Here is a 20,853-nt window from a genome sequence, read left to right as displayed (position 1 = left end):
GCCCAGGCCAGTCTCTAACTCCTGGCCTCAAGTGATCCTCCTACCTCAGCCTCCCAAACTGTTAGGATTACAGGTGTGAGCCACTGCATGTGCCCTCTACAGCTTCTTCCAATGCACCTAGCTCTGGCGAGTTCTCAAGGGCCCCTCTGAGAAAGGCTCTGGGTGATGGAAAGCTCCTTGGATCATAGCTCTTCCCATCCCATCTCAGCTTGAACACTTCGGGCTAGAGTGCCCCCAAGGGCACTGTAGTGGACTGTAGTGGAGGATCCTTGAAAAGACTCTCTGCCAGTCCCCTCTTCCACGTGGATCATGGGTGAGAACTGGGTAAGCTCAAGGAGAGACACAGAGCACTGTCCATCTCCCATGGTTCCTCAGGGCAGATTCCATGTCCCCAGGAGTCCAAGAAAAGGACAGTTTTAAAAGAAAAAGCTTTCAGACCTATGGAAATGTTGAGAAGTGCCCCCGAGACACTTTCTTACCCAAAGATGATCCAAGTAGGTCCAGATGTCAGGGGCACAGAGCTGGATGCCTGGGTCAGGGTGATTATCCCTGGGACTTTGTGACTCTAGCCAGGTTCTGGGGAGCCCTGGGAGATGTGGCACACAGGTGGGCAGAGCCAGGGCTCAGCCTGGGCATGGTCTTGCCCTTGCGCCCTGCCTGAGTACCCCTCTTCTTCCAGGCCCCTTCTGATCCTGTCCAAGTCAGGGATACTGAGCAAGGCCTGGGGAAAGGGCTGCTCCCCAGGGCCCCAGATACCCCTCCCTTTTCTCTTCCCACTTGTTCCAACACCATTCTCCCCCTAGTCGGGCCATGGGAAGAATGCCGTGTCCTCTGAACGGGGGCCAAGAGTGACAGGTGGTGGCAGTCCTAGCTACATGGCCCCTGGTGTAAGAGATCCTCTCCTCTGTCCCCGCCTCCACTGCCCACACCCCTGCCTCTGCCTCTGCCCACCCGGCCCAATCCCTTACAACTGCCCAGGACTGCTCCTGAGCAGCCGCCGGGAGACAGACAGCCACCGGGTTGCCCCTCTCTGCTCCAGGTACCTCTCTCCCCTCAGTTAGCAGGTCTCGGCTTCCTGGCTTCCTGTCTCATTGCAGCCAGATGAGAGGAGGAATCAGAGAGCCTGACACACCCTGCTCTTGTTTCTGCAGCTAGAAAGACTTGAGTTAGACAAGCAGCAGCCCACGCCTCCCTACCTCATGGCGACAGAAAATGGAGCAGTTGAGCTGGGAATTCAGAGCCCGTCAACAGGTGCCAAGCTGGGACAGGAGATGGAGGGAGGAGCTTGGGAAGGGGGGTTTGAATCCAGGGCTGGGAAGGTTCCTCAGTGGGAGCTCTGTGCCTGAGCCTTCTTTGCATGGTGCATGGGGGACCCAGAAATCAGAGGAATCTCTGGCTAGAGTTGGGCTGGGTCCAGGGCCTGTATGAAGCCCTTCCTGGAGAGATCAGGAAAATGTGAAGCCACCAGGATGGCTGTTGAGGATGCACCTAAACAGTCAGGGCAAGGGATGGTGGGGCCACCAAGGCCAACCCAAAGGGCTGGAAGCCTCCCACAGAGGCCCTCCAAGGTCCCGGTAGCCCATCTCTAGGGCCCATCAAGTGGCCCCAGAGACTCAGTGGGACAAGCATTTGCAAGTTGTTGCCTGGGTGGTGATCTGGACCCAGAGCTGGTCTTTGCCCAGCCTGGGTGGGGAGGGAGGGAAAGGAGGGTGGATCCTGATGGGTGTCTCACCTCCTTTGCAGACAAGGCACCTAAAGGTCCCACAAGTGAAGAACCTCTGGCTGCCGGGAAAGGCCCTAGCCCCCCAGACCTAAAGAAAGCTCCGGGTCTACCCACCCTGAAGAAAGACGCCAAAGCCCCTGCCCCAGAGAAAGGGGGTGGTACCCTGTCCCAACCCTCAGCTAGCAGCCAAGTCCCAGAGGGAGAGGGTGACAGGGGTGGGGGGCCCGCGGAGGGCAGTGCTGGGCTCCCAGCAGCCCTGCCCCAGCAGACTGCAACAGCCAAGGCCAATGTCAAGAAGCCCAAGGCTGAGCAGGGAGCCTCAGGCAGCCAGGATCCTGGAGAACCCAGGGTGGGCAAGAAGGCAGCAGAGGGCCAAGCAGCGGCCAGGAGGGGCTCACCGGCCTTTCTGCATAGCCCCAGCTGTCCCGCCATCATCTCCAGGTGAATACCCCCTCCTGGGATTTGGGAGGGGTCCTGTGGCTCTATCTCCAAGGGTCCTGCTTCATTCCCTTGTGTTAGGCATGGTTGTCATCGCATTCAGTGCTGGGGAGGGTAGTTCTGACATTCGGCTTCTGCTGTCCTGCGCATTGCCTCTACCACCTTGTCCCCTGCAGAAACCAGAAGCTTGCCACAATGCATAGAGGACTGGAATGTCAGACAAGAGGGATCCTCAAAGACACCTAGGCTGGATATCTCTTCTCTAGGCTTCCAGGCTCCAGAGTTCTCCTTACTCCATGGGCTTGGGTCTAGCCAAGGGCAGGATTGAGATGCCAGGCAGAAAGGCTAAAGGTGTCAGGCAAAAGGCTATGTATTTCCCAGGACATCCAGCATTTCCCGGTTCTTCCTAATGTAATTATTAAGATATGAAAAGATGGCTAATAACCAGACTGGAGGATCATTGATAATATCTTCAGAACCAAAATAGAGCACATCTGTGATGCAATCAGTTGTACTTACCTGAATGCTAACGAGGTCATTCATGATATAGCGTAAGCCGCAATAATAGCACTTACCATATCAATTTGATAATTATGTATTAATCTCAATTTTATCACAACAGTTTGTATGAATCAAGAGTTACATAACTCCCTAGTTGTATCTACATGAGGATTGACCATATCAACAGTCCTATTAATAGTTATTAATGATCTATTAGTGTGTTGGTAGCCAAGATAATGACCACAGCCATGAACATCCCTCAGTTTTGTACCAAGTGAATTTGGCTGTATTATACCATGCATTCGGCATGGGGTTGTGTTAGCTCTGCCGGCTGCATTGAGACTTGCCTGATGCCACAGGCCGTGGCTGCTGAGGGCTTCACCTCTGTGTTCTCACCTTCCAGCTCTGAGAAGCCGCTGGCCAAGAAGCCCCCAAGTGAGGCATCAGAGCTCACCTTTGAAGGGGTGCCCATGACCCACAGCCCCACGGATCCCAGGCCGGCCAAGGCAGAAGAAGGAAAGAACATCCTGGCAGAGAGCCAGAAGGAAGTGGGAGAGAAAACCCCAGGCCAGGCTGGCCAGGCTAAGGTGCAAGGGGACACCTCGAAGGGGATCGAGTTCCAGGCTGTTCCCTCAGAGAAATCCGAGGTGGGGCAGGCCCTCTGTCTCACAGCCAGGGAGGAGGACTGCTTCCAGATTTTGGGTAGGCCGGGGGCAGGTGGGGGCTGGGGCTGCCCTGGGGCCAGTGGGAGGGAAGGGGGCTGTCAGTCCCAAGTCTCCCTGTTCGGAGGTCTGAACTGTCCTGAGCCACGCCTTACCCAGGCCCATTCATCTAAGGGTCACACAACTCCAGAAAGTATTCCCTTTTTAATGTATATTTATTCATTTGTGGGTTTTAAAAGACAAGGTCTTGCTATGTTGCCCAGGCTGGCTTCAAACTCCCAGGCTCAAGTGATCCTCCCGCCTCGGCCTCCGAGTAGCTGGGACTACAGGCATGTACAACCATGCCTGGCTTTTTTCAATCTTATTTATTTTTATTTTTAAATTTAGAATTCCCTTTTGATAGATGGGAAAAGGAAGGCTCAGAAAAGGGGAAATGAACTGCCCAAAAATATAGTGAAGACAGGATTTGAACCTGTCAGGCCACCCAGACTCCAGAGCCCACTTTTGACTTTCTTCTACTTTGACTAAAATGGGGTTAAGAAAAAGAGAAAGATCAGGCAGCTTATTGGAGTAACACAAACTTGTTGGGCAATGGAATTTGGAGTTAATCTGTAGAAGAACTCAAATGCCAGGCTTAGTAACTAAACTGCATAGTGGGGCGGGGTCATGGGAGCTATAGAGGGTTCATGAGCAGAGGAGCACAGGTGCCTGTGTGTGGGAGCAGTGACCAAGAAAGCTGGGCATGTGCAATGGGGCAGGACTGTGGAGTGGCCTTCATTGATGATTAGACAAGCAGCGGGTGGCTTATTTGTGGACCAGCAGAGAGCACGGAGTGTAAGTGAGCTTGGCCAGCAGGTGAATAGGGAAAGGGCCTGGGCAGGGGTGCGGCAGGGCTGGGGGTGGGGTGAGATGGGGTCAGGGGAGCCCAGAGTGTCCTGATACCCCCCTGCCTGCCCTGGGAGATCCGCCAGCCTGCCTGGTGAGCGGCACCATGCCACCCAGACAGGGTGGGAGGACCTGGCGGCTGGGCGGCAGCCAGGAGCCCTGCCTCCGCCCCCAGCAGCCGCGGAGACCTCCGCCCCGCCCCAGAATCACATCCCAGGGTGACGGGATCTGAACCACCTCCAAAGGCTGTCTGATTTATCACCAGCCCGGCTTCCCCGCCACCTCTTGCTATTTATAAAGAGGTTTCCATTCCTGATGACAGCCTGCCGGCCTTCAGGCAGCGAGGTTCCCCAGACTTGCCGCTAGGTGGCGACATCTTCCCACTAAACAGCCCGGTCCCTGGTGCCGCCCCGCCATGGGCGGTCTGGCCAGCGTGCGGTGTTGTTACGATGGCGGGTGGGCAGGTGCAACCACCTATGCCATCACTGAGACAGAGCAACCCCACTGCCTGGCGTTCTGCTTTATAGCTGCTGTGTTTGTTTGGTTTTGGTGGAAATGCAAATAGCTTGGGGTGGAGTCCTCGTGCCTTATAATGCAGAGGGTCCCAGAAGTCCAAGCTCCCATTCCGTTTGTCCTGCTGGGAGAAACTGGGTCCTCTCTAATAGAGGCAGAGGCCTCCCACGGCCACTCTGTGAACTGACATTGGAAACTGGGCCCCACAGCCCCTATCCTGGAGCCAGGTGTTCCCAGGTATCACTTAGTGAACTTCCCTGGATGGGGCTTAGGTCAGCAGGAGGGGGTGGTGCCAAGGGAATCCTCAGTAGCCCCTGGCACTGATCATGAGGACTGTGCTCTGTCCCCCAGATGATTGCCCGCCACCCCCGGCCCCCTTCCCTCACCGCATGGTGGAGCTGAGGACCGGTAATGTCAACAGTGAATTCAGCATGAACTCCAAGGAGGCACTTGGAGGGTGAGATCTGGGACCCCAACTGCACACTCATGGACAGAGAGAGCACCGGGCTCCTGTGGCTTCACGTTTTCCCTGTGCAGGACCCAGACACACCCTGCTTAGACATGGCCATGTGGACACGCTCACCCCTGTGTGGTACACACACTGTGCACAGCTGTCACGTGCTGATGTACTCACATCACCTGCTGTTGCTATCACTCACTCAGATGCACCATCAGCCATTCGGTGCTTCGGTAGGAAACACACAGCATTTTCCCGCTGTCTCAGCTCCAGGCACCACACTGACCCCCTCATGGTGATTCCTGCTTTGTAAAAAGCCCTGACTCAGTCTTGTACCTCTGCAGATCCTCCCTCTGCCTCGAGGTGCCCTCCCCCAGGGCCCAGGGCCTGCCTGCCCTAAACCTCTAAGGGTCGCATCCCAGGGCCATCCTCCCTACACGTCTGCCCTTCCTGTGCACGTGGCTTGTGTGGTTCAAAGAACCTGCTTCAGCCCTTGTCCTGGCAGAACAGCTCACAGCTTCAGGAGGGAGTCAGGGCTGGCTGGGGTGAGTGCTCCCCTCTCACCCAGGGGGATCCAGAGGCACCACTGGGTCTGGGACCAAGTTAGAAGCAGAACAAAGAATGCCACTGACTCTGGTGGGCTATGGGGTCCCCTCACTCACAGCCTCTTCTCTTTCCAGTGGCAAGTTTGGGGCAGTCTGTACTTGCATGGAGAAAGCCACAGGCCTCAAGCTGGCAGCCAAGGTCATCAAGAAACAGACTCCCAAAGACAAGGTAAGAGGGGGTGCAGGCTACCCAGGACAGGGAGGGGACCCTTGGAGTGGGCACCTCTTGCCTCCCTCCACTGGCGCTGCTGAACCCGGCGCCTGGTATGGGAGTCTGTTGCAGTGAAAATGCTGCACAGATAGAGGGATGGACAGACAGCCCTGCTGCAGGGGCCTGAGGCCCCCGCCCGCAACCAGGTACTTCAGGTAGTGAACTTATCTGGGGGCCTCCCTTGTTGGCACGGGCTATTCATGCCCCCTCTGGTTCAGTTCAACAAACACTGGTGAGTGTGGGCTCTAGACCAGGCCCCGTGCTGGGCACTGGGGGTCCCAGAGTGAAGTGGATGTGGCCCCCGCCCTCAGGGAGCTGATGCCAAGGTCAACAAACCTAGTCTAGAGCTTTGCGTCTAGCGCCCAGCCTGGGCTGGGTTCAGAGGAGGCCCTGAGCAGCATTTGTTCAAGGAATGAATGGATTCAGGCAGGCAGGGTGAGGGAGTCTGCTGTGTGAGGAGGTAATAGCAGCCTTGTGTGATCAGAGCTGTCACTCAAGGAAACTGCAGGGTAGCATGGGGGTTCAGGAAGGGCTTCTGACTCAGGCCAAGGGGTCAGGGAAGCTTCCTGGACCAGTTGCCTTTTGAGTGAGGGCTTTGAGGAATGAGGAGGTGTTCCAGTGAAGAAGGCAGGGACAGAGTTTCTGGCAGAGGGGGCTATGGGAGGAAAGGCTTGAGGGCCAGAGATAGCAGGAGGTACCGGGGAGTGAGGTTCTGGGCATCCCAGGCAGAGACCACAGTGTGGGCACAGGCCCGAGCCTCGCGAGAGCGTGAGAAGCAGCGCCAGTTGCTGCAGCCCTGGGTCCCCATCACGGCTCTAAGCACACTGGAAGAAGTGCATTTTCTTTTCTTTCTTTCTTTCTTTTTTTTCTGAGATGGAGTCTTGCTCCATCACCCAGGCTGGAGTGCAGTGGTGCGATCTCAGCTCACTGCAACCTCCGCCTCCTGGGTTCGAGTTATTCTTTTTCCTCAGCCTCCTGAATAGCTGGAACTATAGGCGCACACCAGAATGCCCGGCCAATTTTTGTATTTTTAGTAGAGACAGGGTTTCACCGCATTGGCCAGGCTGGTCTCGAACTCCTGAGCTTGTGATTTGCCTGCCTCATATTTCCAAAGTGCTGGGATGACAGGGGTGAGCCACCGCGCCCGGCCAGGAGTGCATTCTCTATGTGATGACATCCTTCTCTGTCTCTCCCACTTGACAGGCCTGGATCCGTATCACTGACTCCTAGGTCCCCGGCCTCTATTACAGACTCCAGCTCCGTATACGTGCTCAGTACCTACCTGCGGCTCAGTGAACGGGAGTCAGTTATCAATTGATGGTCATTGAGTGCTTTTCCTCTGCCATTCACTGGGTCAGGGGCTGGGGAAATGTCAGTGAACTAAAAACGTCCCTGCCCTCACGGGCTGACATGCTGGAATGGAGGGAGAGACAGCTAAAACATAAAGCAAAACAACAGCAACTACAACAACACGCAAACGCCTGGGCGCGGTGGCTCACGCCTGTAATCCCAGCACTTTGCGAGGCCTGTGCCCACACTGCGGTCTCTGCCTGGGATGCCCCGAACCCTCACTCCCTGGCACCTCTTGCCATCTCTGGCCCTCAAGCCTTTCCTCCCATAGTGTTTAAGGGTTAGTGTTTAACCACTGGCTCTGGGTACGGCAGGTGTGGGGCGAGGCCTGATTTGCAGCATTTGCCAATTCCCATGGTGTAAGTATTCTTATTACAGCTTGTATATCAGCCTGCCGATGTGACGGCTGGCTTGCGACGTTCTGAAAGTGACGAAGAATGGTGGCTTAGACTAGGAAGGCAGTGGTGGAGGAGGTGAGAATGGTTGGATATATCATCTAACTTGAAGGTAGATATGCTGAAGAGTTGGGTTGGATGTGGGGTGTGAGGATGCAGGAGTAAGGGAAGAACCTAGTTCGGCTCCTAACTTTCTGTCCTGCATGCTTGGACAAAGCGTGGGGGTACTTTTGCTGCCGGGCAAGCTGAGAGCAACTCAATTGTAGGGAAGGGGTAATGTCAAGGGTTTAATTTTGGACAATTTTGATAGATTTGAAATGTTTATTAGAAAACTAAGGCAAGTGGACAGTTGGAGATATTGGAGTCTGGAGTTCAGTGGAGTGCTTAAGGTTCAGATATGTATTTGGAAGTTGATGACTTTGGATTAAATGTAAAGTCATGAGACTTGATGCAAATGCCCAGGGACAGAGCAGAGAGAGGGAAGGGATGAGGGGAAGGGTGGAGCCCTCAGGATGTCAGTACTCAGGAGAAGAGCCAGCAAAAGGAAGATGTCCCAGCAGGAATGACTTGGAGTGGTGAGGACCACAGATGTGGGGCCGGTGGGAGGGGAGAGACAAGGGGACCAGCACAGAGGAGGCGGGGCAGTGGTCCGGGCAAGGCCTGGTCAAGGGTAGGCGGCAGGGAGTGATGGTGGCCGGCTGGTACCCTTGACTTCCCTGGTCCCCAGGAAATGGTGTTGCTGGAGATCGAGGTCATGAACCAGCTGAACCACCGCAATCTGATCCAGCTCTACGCGGCCATTGAGACCCCGCATGAGATCGTCCTGTTCATGGAGTAGTGAGTGCCTGCAGTGGGGGTAGGGGCTGGGCGGGGGTACAGCAGGCACAGAGCAAGCCGTGGAGGGGTCTGTGCACACAGCATCGAGGGCGGAGAGCTCTTCGAGAGGATTGTGGATGAGGACTACCAGCTGACCGAGGTGGACACCATGGTGTTTGTCAGGCAGATCTGTGACGGGATCCTCTTCATGCACAAGATGAGGGTTTTGCACCTGGACCTCAAGGTATTTTGGACTGGGGCCTTCTGGGAAGGGTCAGGGGCAGCATCTGACCCCCTGAGATCAGCGCTGTCACCAGCCATCCCCCGCCCTCCATCCCTCCCTCTGTTCCTTCATCTATCCTTCCCTTCACAGAGTCAGAAAAGGTTTATGGAACACTTACCAAGTGCCAGGAGATGGGGACACAGCAAAGAGAGAGACAGAGAGAAAAAGAGAGAGAGAGAGAGAGAGGAGACATGGTCCCAGCTTTCATGGAAGTTCTAATCTAGTACTAAGTATTTGTTGAAAGGCCTTTTGCAGTCCTGTAAGCCCCAAGCTCAGTGGGTCGCACAGACAAGTGGCTAATGAGTGTTGTAATAGCACCTGCCTCAGTGTTGGCCCGTGATAGGTACAACACATGTCTGATCTTCTATTCAAAATCAACTAATATATCTTGAGGGCCTACTTTATGCCAGGCAGTGCTCTAGGTGGTGGAGATCCTGTGGTGAATCAAACAGATAAAAATTCCTGCATTCTTAGAGCTCTCAAATAAGTCAGTGCAGCAATGTGCATGAGGTAGGCGCTAACAAAAATGTTTCATGAAAGAATATTGATATTCCTCTTCTTTTTTTTTTGAGATAGAGTCTCACTCTGTTGCCCAGGCTGGAGTGCAGTGGCAAGATCTTGGCTCACTGCAACCTCTGCCTCCTGGGTTCAAGCAATTCTCCTGCCTCAGCCTCCTGAGTAGCTGAGATTACAGGCATGTGCCACCACACTAGGCTAATTTTTGTATGTTTAGTAGAGATGAGTTTCACCATGTTGGCCAGGCTGATCTCAAACTCCAGACCTCAAGTGATCCACCCACCTTGACTTCCTAAAGTGCTGGGATTACAGGCGTGACCCACTGTGCCTGGTCTGATATCCCTTTTCTGACCTTGCTCAATACTGTGCACATAATAGGTCAGGAAGAGCAGATAGGCTTTAAACATTGCACCAACTCCAATCAGTTGTCAGTAGCTGTCCAGAGCTCATTGTGGAGCTCTGGGTGTGGGGCAGGTAAGGGCAGCAGGAGCGCAGGGTGTTGGCGGTCCCGATGGCAGGTGTCAGTGCTGTAGGTCAAGTGACAAGGCTAGCGGAGGACATGGAATCTTAATGTGGAGGCACGTGAGCACCCATCAGCAAAGTGGATGATATTTTCATTCATTCATTCGAGAAGCACGTGCTGGGTACTTTCATTCATTCATTTGAGAAGCACGTGATGGGTACTATAGGGACTAGGAAGGAAATGGTCCCTGTCTTTTGGAGCCTCCAGGGGAAACAGACACTCATAACACTCATAAAACAATGACTAACTACATAGGTCATTTTAAGCAATGAAAAACTGCGTGAGAAAATACATGAGAGTAATGAGGAATTGCACTGGGTGAACTTGAAGTCAGCACGGGTCTGAAGCAGGCAGGAGATGCTATTGCCGCCTCTGACACCTGTGCCATGTTTGCTCTATGCCCGGTGCTGTGTGAGTGAGGGTGCCATCTGCCCAACAGCCCCCTGGGTTAGGTGTGTTAGTATCACTGCCACTGACAGAGGAGGTCAAAAACAGGGTGAGGAGGTGGGTTTCAGTGGGGCCAGAGTGGATGCAGGGAATTTAGAGGCTGACGGAGTAAGTAAGCCAGGAGAGAGGTGCTGGGGGCTTGAGCCAGAGTGGCAGTGGGGGGTGGGGAGAGAAAGGGGCCCGACGGAGGATACATTCTGGAAATAGAGCCACTCTAATGTGCTGAGGGTTTGCATGGGTGGGGGCTAGGAAAAGAAAGGGTCAAGGGTGAGTCCTGAGTTACTGGGCAGATGGCGGCCCCTTCACTGAGCTGGGGGCGGTTGGTGCCTGCGTTATGATGTTGGAGGCCTGCCTTTCCCTTGTGAAGGCTAATTTCTTTGGGGTAGAATAGGGTCCCCCAGTTAACATGCAGTGCTCTGAGGAGCTCAGTCATGAGCCTCTGCCGTCTAAAATGTGTTTTTTTCAGGATAACAATAGGTTTTTCATCAAAAAAGTATTTCATGGTCAAGTAGGTTGAGTGCACCCCAGTCCAAAGGCCGTGTCCTGGGTCTCTTGGCTGCAGGGCTTCTGAGGGCCTCTCATTGGTAGACTGAGAATCTCTGAAGGGAGAATTGAGTCTGCTTCATTTCCCCAAGTGCTTGTACCCCGGGACCCTTCTTTTCCTTCCTGTTTTGTGGGACACCAGGCCAAGCTATTAAAATCATTAGTATCTGCTCTAAGTGAATCTATCAGTCCTAAATACGCCTTCAGAGAGCATTTCATCAGGGGACTTGAATCAAATGCCCACAGAACCCAGACAAATACCAAGAACATGTTGAATGGGAGGGATGGCGGGGGTGGCGGCGATCACGGGAGAGCTGGAGGACTGTTGTCCCGTCTCAGGGTGTCAGTGGCAACTTGCTCCAAGGCGTGTGGCCCATGTGGCCAGGACTTCCAGTGTTTAGGAGACCCTGGAATTCAGGGTTTTGTACAAAATCTCCTGCCTTTGAACCATTGTTAACTTAAAAATGTTTATACCTGCAACCTCAGATTAGCCCTGAGTCTTTGTGTGATAGGAAGAGGAAACGGAGGTCCAGAGTAGACAGGATCTGGCTTACAGTCACTTCATCCACGTGTTCACTTGTGCGTGGGACACAGGTTCCCCCTGAGCCTTGGCTGAGCCCCTACTGGGTGCCTTTGTTGGACCCTGAGGGTGGGAACAGGGAGGCCAGGAGAAGGTGGTCTCCACCCTGGAAGAGCCAACCCTGTCATGTTACATTTGCCCCAGAGTGCAGGGCCAGTGGTGGAAGAGGAACATCACAAGGCCAGTGCCGGAGTCAGCCCTGCGTTCAAATCCTGGCTCTGTCGCTTATTTGCTGGGCGACTGTGACCAGGTCACTTCTGTGCCTGAGCCTCAGCTTTCTCAGCTGTCCAATGGGAATGGAGGGTAATAGTATCTCAATGCCACAGTTTTCTCTCAAGGTAACAGCGTGTGCCTCTTAGGCCTTCGTGGAGGATTGGTCAGCCAAGGCGAGGAAGTGAGTGGTGCTGGGCCTCATGTTTTGCAGCTCAGCATCTTCCCTAACTGGGGAGACAGTAGTAGCGCATCTTCCAGCGACCCTGGAGTGGTGTGAAGCCCTGTGTTGTGAGAGGCTTACTCTCAGGAACTGAGCTGACATCTTCTTTCTCTGCTCTCTGGAGTGTCACGTATCTGGTGGTGGTCCTGCATTGGCCCCCCAGCCTGGGGCAGGGAGTAGCGGGCTGTCATGCCTTCTCTCCGCAGGCTTCCCTTTCCCTATCCTCAGAGCCACCGGAATGTGGTTGTTCTGCTGGGCGCGGTGGCTCACGCCTGTAATCCCAGCACTTTGGGAGGCCGAGGTGGGCAGATCACCTGAGATCGGGAGTTTGAGACCAGCCTGACCAATATGGAGAAACCCCAACTCTACTAAAAATACAAAGTTAGCTGAGCATGGTGGCGCATGCCTGTGATCCCAGCTACTTGGGAGACTGAGGCAGGAGAATCACTTGAACTCGGGAGGCGGAGGTTGCGATGAGCTGAGATCGAACCATTGCACTCGAGCCTGGGCAACAAGAGCGAAACTCCATCTCAAATAAAAAAGCATGTGGTTGTCCTTTCCTGGCCTTAGATGAAGGGAAATCTCACCCGAACCCCTCGCAGCAGGTCCTGTGCTTCAAGGCCTCGCACAAGTCCCTCTTCGGGACTTGCCTCAAGATCTCTGTGCCCAGAGCAGGCAGGGCTGCAGGGTCTCTGGCAGCTGCCTACTCTGGCAGCCTGGGCCTCTGCCTCAGGGAGCCTGGGACTCACATGGACCTGGGAGAGGGAGGGTGAGCTAGGTCAGAGGCCAACCCAGGCCACCCCCTTTCTCCTCAGCCAGAGAACATCCTGTGTGTCAACACCACGGGGCATTTGGTGAAGATCATTGACTTCGGGCTGGCACGGAGGTACCATCTGGGTGGGTTGGGGAGGACAGGACAAGCCTCTGAGGTTGGCAGGGGACAGGGGTGGGGTGGCGGGGGCATGGGGACATGCCAGGAGCTGTGCTCTCAGCCCTTGGTCTCACCTCCAGGTATAACCCCCACGAGAAGCTGAAGGTGAACTTTGGGACCCCAGAGTTCCTGTCACCTGAGGTGGTGAATTATGACCAAATCTCCGATAAGACAGACATGTGGAGTATGGGGGTGATCACCTACATGCTGTGAGCTCCGAGGCGGGCAGTGCTTATGGGGTTGGTGGGGCATGGGGGTGACTGGCCGAGGCCAAGATTGGCCCTTGGGTCCTGGTAAGGTGGTCCCGCCTCCCTGATCCCTCAGTCAGGGGTTTGCTGGGGTTGGGAGTGCTAGGGAGAATAGGAAAGGGGAACATGGTACCCATTTTATAGATGGAAAAACCAAGGTCCCTATAAGGGCATAGCATCTGGATAGCACATCTCGGATGACCTGGGGCGGGCAGAGAGGCAGTGGTCATTTCCCATGTGCTCACCACATGCCTTGCACTCGTCATTCCTCATCTTCACTGTCACCCGGGAAGCTGGGATGATTATGCCCATTTTACAGATGAGAAGAGTGAGGCTCAGAGAGGGGAAGTGACTTGCCCAAAGTCACCCAGCCAGATTCAAACCCAGGTCTGTCCCATGAGAGGCTGGGGGTCTTTTCAGCACATGGTGCTGCCTCTTGGGACCTGCCCCTATTTCCTACCCCCGAAGGTGACTCAGCACCTCCAATCTCACCTCCCTGCCCCCTGCTATCCCCTCCCTCTAGGCTGAGTGGCCTCTCCCCCTTCCTGGGAGATGATGACACAGAGACCCTAAACAACGTCCTATCTGGCAACTGGTACTTTGACGAAGAGACCTTTGAGGCCGTATCAGACGAGGCCAAAGACTTTGTCTCCAACCTCATAGTCAAGGACCAGAGGTGAGGCTCACCCCAGAAGCTGAACTGTGTGTGTGCAAGCTTAGCGTGTCTGTGTGCCAGCAGGGCGGGAGCCAGGTGGAGAGGCCAGCAGAGCCCCCGGAGCCTCATGGGCATGCTGCCCACCGCCACCATGCTGCCCTTCCCCAGGGCCCGGATGAGCGCTGCCCAGTGTCTCGCCCACCCCTGGCTCAACAACCTGGCGGAGAAAGCCAAGCGCTGTAACCGACGCCTTAAGTCCCAGATCTTGCTTAAGAAATATCTCATGAAGAGGCGCTGGAAGGTACAGCTGGATTCGGGGTGGGGAGAAGGGAGGGCTTTTGGGTGGGAAGAGATCCTGGCACCAGATCCAAGCCTCCACCATCTGTGCCTTGGCAGGTTCTTTTGACCAGGCTGGGACCTGTCTGGAAAACAGAGTTGACTTTTCTGTTTTTGCCCTTGGCTGGCTCCTGCACTGGAGTGGAGCCTCCACCTAGCCTTCCACCCAGCCCCACCCATCCAGGGCTCCGGCTTTCTTCCTTCATTTTTCAAATATTTCTTGAGCATCTACTACTTCTAGCCACTGAGATACAGCAGTGGACAAAAGAGACGAAGATCTGTCTTTGTGGACTTACTTTTGGTGGGAGGTGAGGCATTTTCTTTTCCTTTTTTTTGAGACAGAGTCCCACTCTGTCATCCAGGCTGGAGTACAGTGGTGTGATCTTGGCTCACAGTAACCCCTGCCTCCCGGGTTCAAGCAGTTCTCCTGCCTCAGCCTCCTAAGTAGCTGGGGTTACAGGCACCCACTACCACACCTGGCTAATGCTTGTATTTTTAGTAGAGACAGGGTTTCACCATATTGGCCAGGCTGGTCTCGAACTCCTGACCTCATGATTCACCTGCCTCGGCCTCCCAAAGTGCTGGGCTTACAGGCATGAGCCACTGCACCTAGCAGAAGTGGGGCATTTTCTAGAGCCCTGGGGAAGTAGGCAGGGTTAAGGAAGGGCTCTAGAAAAAAATAAGGGCTGTCTGCCAGGGGAGAGGTTGAACTTTTATTTTTATTTTTTTGGAGACAGGGTCTTACTCTGCCTCCCCAGCTGGAGCGCAGTGGCACTGTCACAGCTCACTACAGTCTTGACCTTCTGGGCTCAAGCAGTCCTCCACTTTGGCCTCCTGAGTAGCTGAGACCATAGGCTCATGCCACCACATCCAGTTAATATTTTTAAAAAATTTTATGGAGATGGGGGTCTTGCTGTGTTGCTCAGGCAAGCAATCCTCCTGTCTCTGCCTCTTGAAGTGCTGGGATTACAAGTGTGAGCCACTGTGCCCGGCCTGCACTTCTAAATAGGGGGGTCAGGGAGTCCTCACTGAAAAATGTGAACAAAGACATGAAAGTGGGGAGCGGTGAGCCATGCCAATACTGGGAGAAGAGCATTCCAGGCAGTGGGAATAGCCAGTGCAAAGGCCCTGAGAGGCGGAGGTGCTGTTGGTGAGTTTGAGAAACAGGCAGGAGGCCAGTATGGATGGAGTGGGGTGAACAAGGAGGTAAGAATGAAGTCAGAGAGGAAGAGGGGGACAGGATGTGGAGGGACTCATCAGCCATGGCAAGGGTTTATCTTTTACTTGGAGCCAAACTGGGGCCATAGAGTATTTGGAGCAAAGCTGTCCTCCATTCAGGTCTGGCTGACCCATCTGTTGAATGAGGGAAGGAGTCCTGGACAATGCAGTGTCATGGCGCCTCCTGTGGCCGTTTTGGGCACTGCGCCTTCCCTTGCACTGGGAAAAGCATAGAACCGTCCTCTCCCCTGAGGCTGCTGGGGCCCCACTCCAGCAGGGTGGCACCAGCGGCCTCAGGGGAGAAGACTGTTCTCTGCTTTTTTCCTGGACCCAAGGGGACTAAAGGAGGACGCTCAGACACCCTGCAGCTTCCCCCCTGCCTGGGTGTTCACTGGGACTCCCTCTCTTCCATCCTCCAGAAAAACTTCATTGCTGTCAGCGCTGCCAACCGCTTCAAGAAGATCAGCAGCTCAGGGGCACTGATGGCTCTGGGGGTCTGAGCCCTGGGCACAGCCACACAGCGGCCGGGGCTGAGGCCACACAGTCCAGAAGGCCAGAGAAGGCAGCCAGGTCCCCAGGGCAGGCTCGCCAGGACAAGGCTGTGCCAGGCTGGGAGGCTCGGGGCTCCCCATGCCCCTGCGCAGTGACTGCTTCCCCGATGTGAGCTGCCTCAGAGTGTGGCCTGAATCCATCCTGCTAGCGCCTCCCCAGACAGGGCTCCAGCCTGTCAGCCACACCCAGACTCCAGGATCACCCCCACCCCGTTGAAGCCGCTCCTGGTTCCCTCCCCAGCTCCTCCTCTTTGAACTGCCACCCTGGTGACCCCTGCTTTTCCCCACTGGGGGCATCCTCAGCCTGGGCCTGCTCCTAGCTGGGGTGCGATGGCTGGGGGTCTCAGCATGTAGGGCTTCTGTGGTCGTGGATGGGAGGCTCCTGGCGGGGCAGGAAGGCTGCAACACCGATTCCTGAGGCCCAGCTGCCAGGGGAGACAGAGCAGGCTTTGTGAGAGAGGACCTCCGTGCCCCACCGCCCCACTCCCAGCAGATAAGGCCGAGCCCACACCATCTGGCCCAGGCTGGCCCCCACCCACCTTCCTTGCAACCACCAACACACAGGAACTCTGTGTGAGAGAGGGCGCCTAGCCCAGGCCTGGTGGAGGGGGAGGGGAGAAGCCAGGGGACACAGGAGACCACCCCGGAGCTTGCCTCAGGGCCAAGACGGCCCAACCCAACCACTCAGGGCCCCCATCTCGGGGGTCACCCATGGCCTCAGATGATGGGGTCAGCAGGCCCAGGATAAGTAAGAAGGCCATGGGGCAGCCCCCAACCTGCTCTCAGCTTGTGCCTTGTAAATAAATGTACAGGTTGGATGTGGCCTCCTTCCCTCTGTGTGCGCCTGCGCTGGTGTGAGGTTGCCAATGACCACAGTTCACTGAGCACCTACTGTGGGCCGGGCACTTGAGCAACATCCAGCAGCTCACAGTGCAGTGGTTCACGCAGGCTCAGGCGCCAGACTGCCGAGCACGTGATGTGGGCAGGTGGCTTCTGCACGCTGTGCCTCAGTATCCTCACCTGTGAGAGAGAGATCGCAGCAACAGCCTACACCGGGTGGGTGATTACTGTGTGCCCAGCTTTACTTAAAGCACCTGTGCATGTGTTAACTCAGTTACTCCTCACAGCACGGTTACAAGGCAGGTTTTATTTATTTATTTATTTACTTAAGATGGAGTCTCGCTCTGTTGCCCAGGCTGGAGTCCAGGGGTGCGATCTTGGCTCATTGCATGCAACCTCCACCTCTCAGGTTCATGCGATTCTCACGAGGCAGGTATTATTATTTCTCTTTTACAGAGGGAGAAACTGAACCAGAGACAGTGGCAGTGCTGGGATCTACCTCAGAGGGTGGGGCCCTAAAGTTGCTCAGGGCTGTTCTTGACCCAGGGAATGATAATGTTCTTATCCTCACTCCACAGAGGAGGAAACTGAGGCTTAGAGGGGAGAAGGAACTTGAATGCCACTCAGCAAATCAGGGGCTGGGGCTTGAAACAAACTCTTCTGTCTCCCAGAGCAAGGCTCTGCGCATGCGTTCACTCTGTCTCTTACCAGGACAGGGTATAAGCAGAGAGCCAGGTCTCCAGGTGGAGGCCAGGTCCGGCGAGCCTGCGATGCCTTTGCTGGGTCTGCAATGAGGGGGGCTCCAGTGGGCCTCAGGGGACAGGACTATTCTCTGCTTTTTCCCAGTTGTCATAGCCCCCTCACCCCAGGTCAGCAGTGCGGGGCAGGGGAGGCTCCATCTGTTGGAGGGGGAGCCCAGAGGGCAAGAGAGCTGAGCCCTGATAGGTAGCAGCCTTTCTGGCTGTGAGGACGACTAAGTGGGACTGGCCTGTGGGAACACAGAGGTTCTAGCAGGAAGAGCAGAGACAGCAGTTAACATGTGTCAAGCACCTGCCGGCTGCAGGCCCTGGGCGCCGCTTTGTGTTCATGACCATGTCAGCTGCACCCAGTGACTCTGCGAGGTATTGTGTCCATTTCTCAGAGGGGGAAGCCAAGCCTCAGAGAGGTTCAGCCACTTGTTCAGGGCCACACAGCTAGTCAGTGGCAGAGCCAGGATTTGTACCCAGATGGTCTGGGCCCAGAGTACCTGCTCTTTACCACTGTCTGCCTCCTGAGAAACCTTAGACTTGCCCTCGGACAGAAACCTTGACAGGTCATCCTGTCCCTTTCCTGCCTTCAAGAACACTGTCCTCACTGTGGTCCCTGCCCTGTTTGAGCCGAGGAGTTCAGAGTCCCATTGCAGTAGTATCACTTGGGCTGGTGAATGAGTGACTCTGAGGCCTGAGCCTGACTCTTGCAGTCTGGGTCTCTGGGGGCCTGGGGAACCTGGCTTGGGCTCTTGGTGGGAGGTGTGCTTATGGGCAGGGCTGTGGATTCCTGCCTGCCTGCCCGTCCGCCACCTGCCAGCTGGGCCAGGCCTGTGGTTTCCTCCGAGTAGTTTTCTCGGCCTTGCTGGCCCCCACCCAGGCTGAACGTCGGCCACACAGCGTGTTGATGAGGGATGAGTCACCACCATGGGGGGAGGGAAGGAAATGAAGTCCAGCCAAAGCAGAGATGCAGGGCCTGGATCCAGCTGGGGAAACCGAGGCCAAGATGGGGAAGGTCCTTCAACAGAGACAGTAACAGCTGGAACTAGAACCCAGGACTCCCGACTCCCAGTGCAAGCCTCAGTTTCCCCCTCTGTAATATGAAGATGACAACGTCAGCTCTTTTCTCCTCTGCCACTCCTGGGGCCATTGTGACAGTTGAGAGATGGGATGGGGTGCTCATGCACCATATTTTACAGGTGAAAAAAACAGATTCAGAGAGGGAAAGTGACTTGGCTAAGGCCACACAGCAAATTAACATGTCCCGTGCAAGAAGCTCATTCAGAGGCCAGTGCAGGGGCTGACGCCTGTAATTCTAGCACTTTGGGAGGCCAAGGTGGGCAGATCACCTGAGGTTGGGAGTTAGAGACCAGCTTGACCAACATGGAGAAACCCCGTCTCTACTAAAAATATAACATTAGTCATACGTGGTGGCACATGCCTGTAATCCCAGCTACTCGGGAGGCTGTGGTAGGAGAATCGCTTGAACCTGGGAGGTGGGAGGCAGAGGTTGCTGTGAGCTGAGATCGTGCCATTGCACTCCAGCCTGGGCAACAAGAGCAAAACTTGGTCTCAAAAAAAAAAAAAAAAGCCCATTCAGAACCCAGCCCCACCCCTTCCCAGGAGCACATCTTAGAAAGCTCTTTATGACTCATCGGGTGCTTCCTTTGGGCCTCCCCTGGTCCCCAGAGGCAGAGACTATAGACTCGATAACATGGGTGGGGAAATGTGGGTTCCAAGACACCATGTTCCCACTGAGGGCCATGGAGCACACTCAGGGCAAAGCTGCGGCCGCGGCCCCTGTGGAGAGCGGGGTCTGCCTCTCTGCAGGCTGAGGCCCCAGCCCCATTGCTTTCAGGAATGCTCCCATCCTTGGCAGCTACAAGGAAAAAAGATTTTTCACCCTAGGAGCTGCCAGATGGAGGGAGGGAGCCCATAGCTGGTTTGGGACTGCCAAGCTGGACCAGGACTGAGCAAGGGTTCCCAGGGCATCAATTTCCCCGGTGTCAGGCTGAGCTTCCCTGTCCCTTGCATGGTTTGCTCTGCCCACCACAGGCACCAGGGCCGTGGGCCTCTCCTGCTCAGTGTCCTTCCCAATGCTGATGCTGTGGTCTTCCCCTGTAAGGCGCCTCTGCCTGGGCTTCCCCTGAATGGGGTCCTGGGCCCTCTTTGTGAGCTAAGAAGGGTTAACAGCCTCAATGGGAGTGCTCCTCCCAGTTGGTCCCAGCCCAGAAAGCTTTCCTCCAAGACCATTTCCTGACTCAGGGCCTTAGCCAGGCCCACAATGACCACCCCCAAGGGTCTGGAAGCCACTAAGGCCACATCTGGTTTGGATTACATCAGGGCTGGTGACGCTGCCTTTTCCTGTCTGGGTCTGGTGGCCTCGAATTCCACTGGCCACCTTGGACCCAACAAGACAGTGGTGGGTAAAGATTCAGCCAGTGACAGGGCTACCCTGAGGGCATGAGGCAGCCGGGGCTGTCCTGGAGGATGTGCCCACCTGGACCAATCTACCTGTGCTGCTGCCTACACACCTGTTTCTTCCTTCGTGTTAATGGGTAATATTGATTGGGCACCACACACTATACCAAGTGATTCCCATCAATTAACTCATTTTGTCCCCACCCCATGAGTAGGTATTTTCATTATTGGCATTTCACAGATGAGGAAACTGAGGCACAAGGAGTGTATGGACAAGTCCGTGGGCTCCCAGCCGGTGAATAGGGGAGGCAGGATTCGAGGCCGGCCATCTGACTCTTCCCACACAGCGGCCACTTCACAACCATTTGTTGAGCCTGGCTCTGGGCCTGGCCCCTAGTGAGAGCCTGGGGGTGACTGAGTCATGGTCCTTGCCCTTGAGGAGCTCCCAGCCTCTGGAACCCCAGTGGGAGGATGGGGTTCATGGTGAAGCTGGAAGGAAACTCATCAAACCATGAGGAAGGAAGGAGACATTAACCCCTATTCTCTTCAGCTCACACCCAAGCTGAGGGCACACACAGAGCAGGGTTTTCCAGACAGGGGAGAATGCTGTCCAGAGACTTGGAGCTGAGAATAAGTTCACCTTGGAGCAGGCCAGTAGGGCTTTCGAATCAGATGAAGCAGGAAATAGGTCTGGAGAAGTTAGCAGGAGCTGGAATGGCAAGCTAACTTGGGACAATGAGGAACCGTGGAAAGGAGATTGGATCCAGGCTTACAAAGGATCCCTGCAGCTAGGGAGGTCAGTGAATGGGAGAGAGAGGCTGGAGGCAGGGAGACCCGGTAGAGGCTGGGCCATGTCTGCTTGAGAGGCTGTAAGAACTGTTGGGAGGGCCGGGCGCAGTGGCTCAAGCCTGTAATCCCAGCACTTTGGGAGGCCGAGGCGGGTGGATCACGAGGTTAAGAGATCAAGACCATCCTGGTCAACATGGTGAAACCCCATCTCTACAAAAAATACAAAACATTAGCTGG

The 20,853-nt window shown here is 55.1% G+C and overlaps 1 protein-coding gene across 1 annotated transcript; it reads left to right on the top strand.

The window, feature by feature from the left end:
- The first annotated feature begins 915 nt into the window (after positions 1–915).
- MYLK2 (myosin light chain kinase 2) lies at positions 916–16,651 on the top strand. The gene is made up of 13 exons (XM_032295308.1): positions 916–1,039; positions 1,152–1,251; positions 1,744–2,164; positions 3,066–3,364; positions 5,074–5,179; positions 5,860–5,953; positions 8,468–8,577; positions 8,659–8,800; positions 12,697–12,767; positions 12,893–13,021; positions 13,584–13,736; positions 13,884–14,016; positions 15,689–16,651. Exons 2-13 carry the CDS (start codon positions 1,200–1,202, stop codon positions 15,767–15,769), a joined length of 1,791 nt encoding a protein of 596 aa, XP_032151199.1. The 5' UTR covers positions 916–1,039; positions 1,152–1,199; the 3' UTR covers positions 15,770–16,651.
- Positions 16,652–20,853: the final 4,202 nt, after the last annotated feature.

The sequence above is a fragment of the Sapajus apella genome, unplaced genomic scaffold, assembly GCF_009761245.1.
Source record: "Sapajus apella isolate SASKATOON/1434 unplaced genomic scaffold, GSC_monkey_1.0 scaffold33, whole genome shotgun sequence".
NCBI classification, from domain to species: domain Eukaryota; kingdom Metazoa; phylum Chordata; class Mammalia; order Primates; family Cebidae; genus Sapajus; species Sapajus apella.
The sequence above is the reverse complement of the archived record's forward strand: the minus strand, read 5'-3'. Positions and strand labels throughout refer to the sequence as shown.

Coding starts and splice junctions, on each gene's coding strand:
- MYLK2 (XM_032295308.1), top strand. CDS start 1,200: ATGGCGACAGAAAATGGAGCAGTTGAGCTGGGAATTCAGAGCCCGTCA. Junction 12,768..12,892: donor GACTTCGGGCTGGCACGGAG/GTACCATCTGGG, acceptor TCTCACCTCCAG/GTATAACCCCCACGAGAAGC. Junction 13,737..13,883: donor CTCATAGTCAAGGACCAGAG/GTGAGGCTCACC, acceptor GCCCTTCCCCAG/GGCCCGGATGAGCGCTGCCC.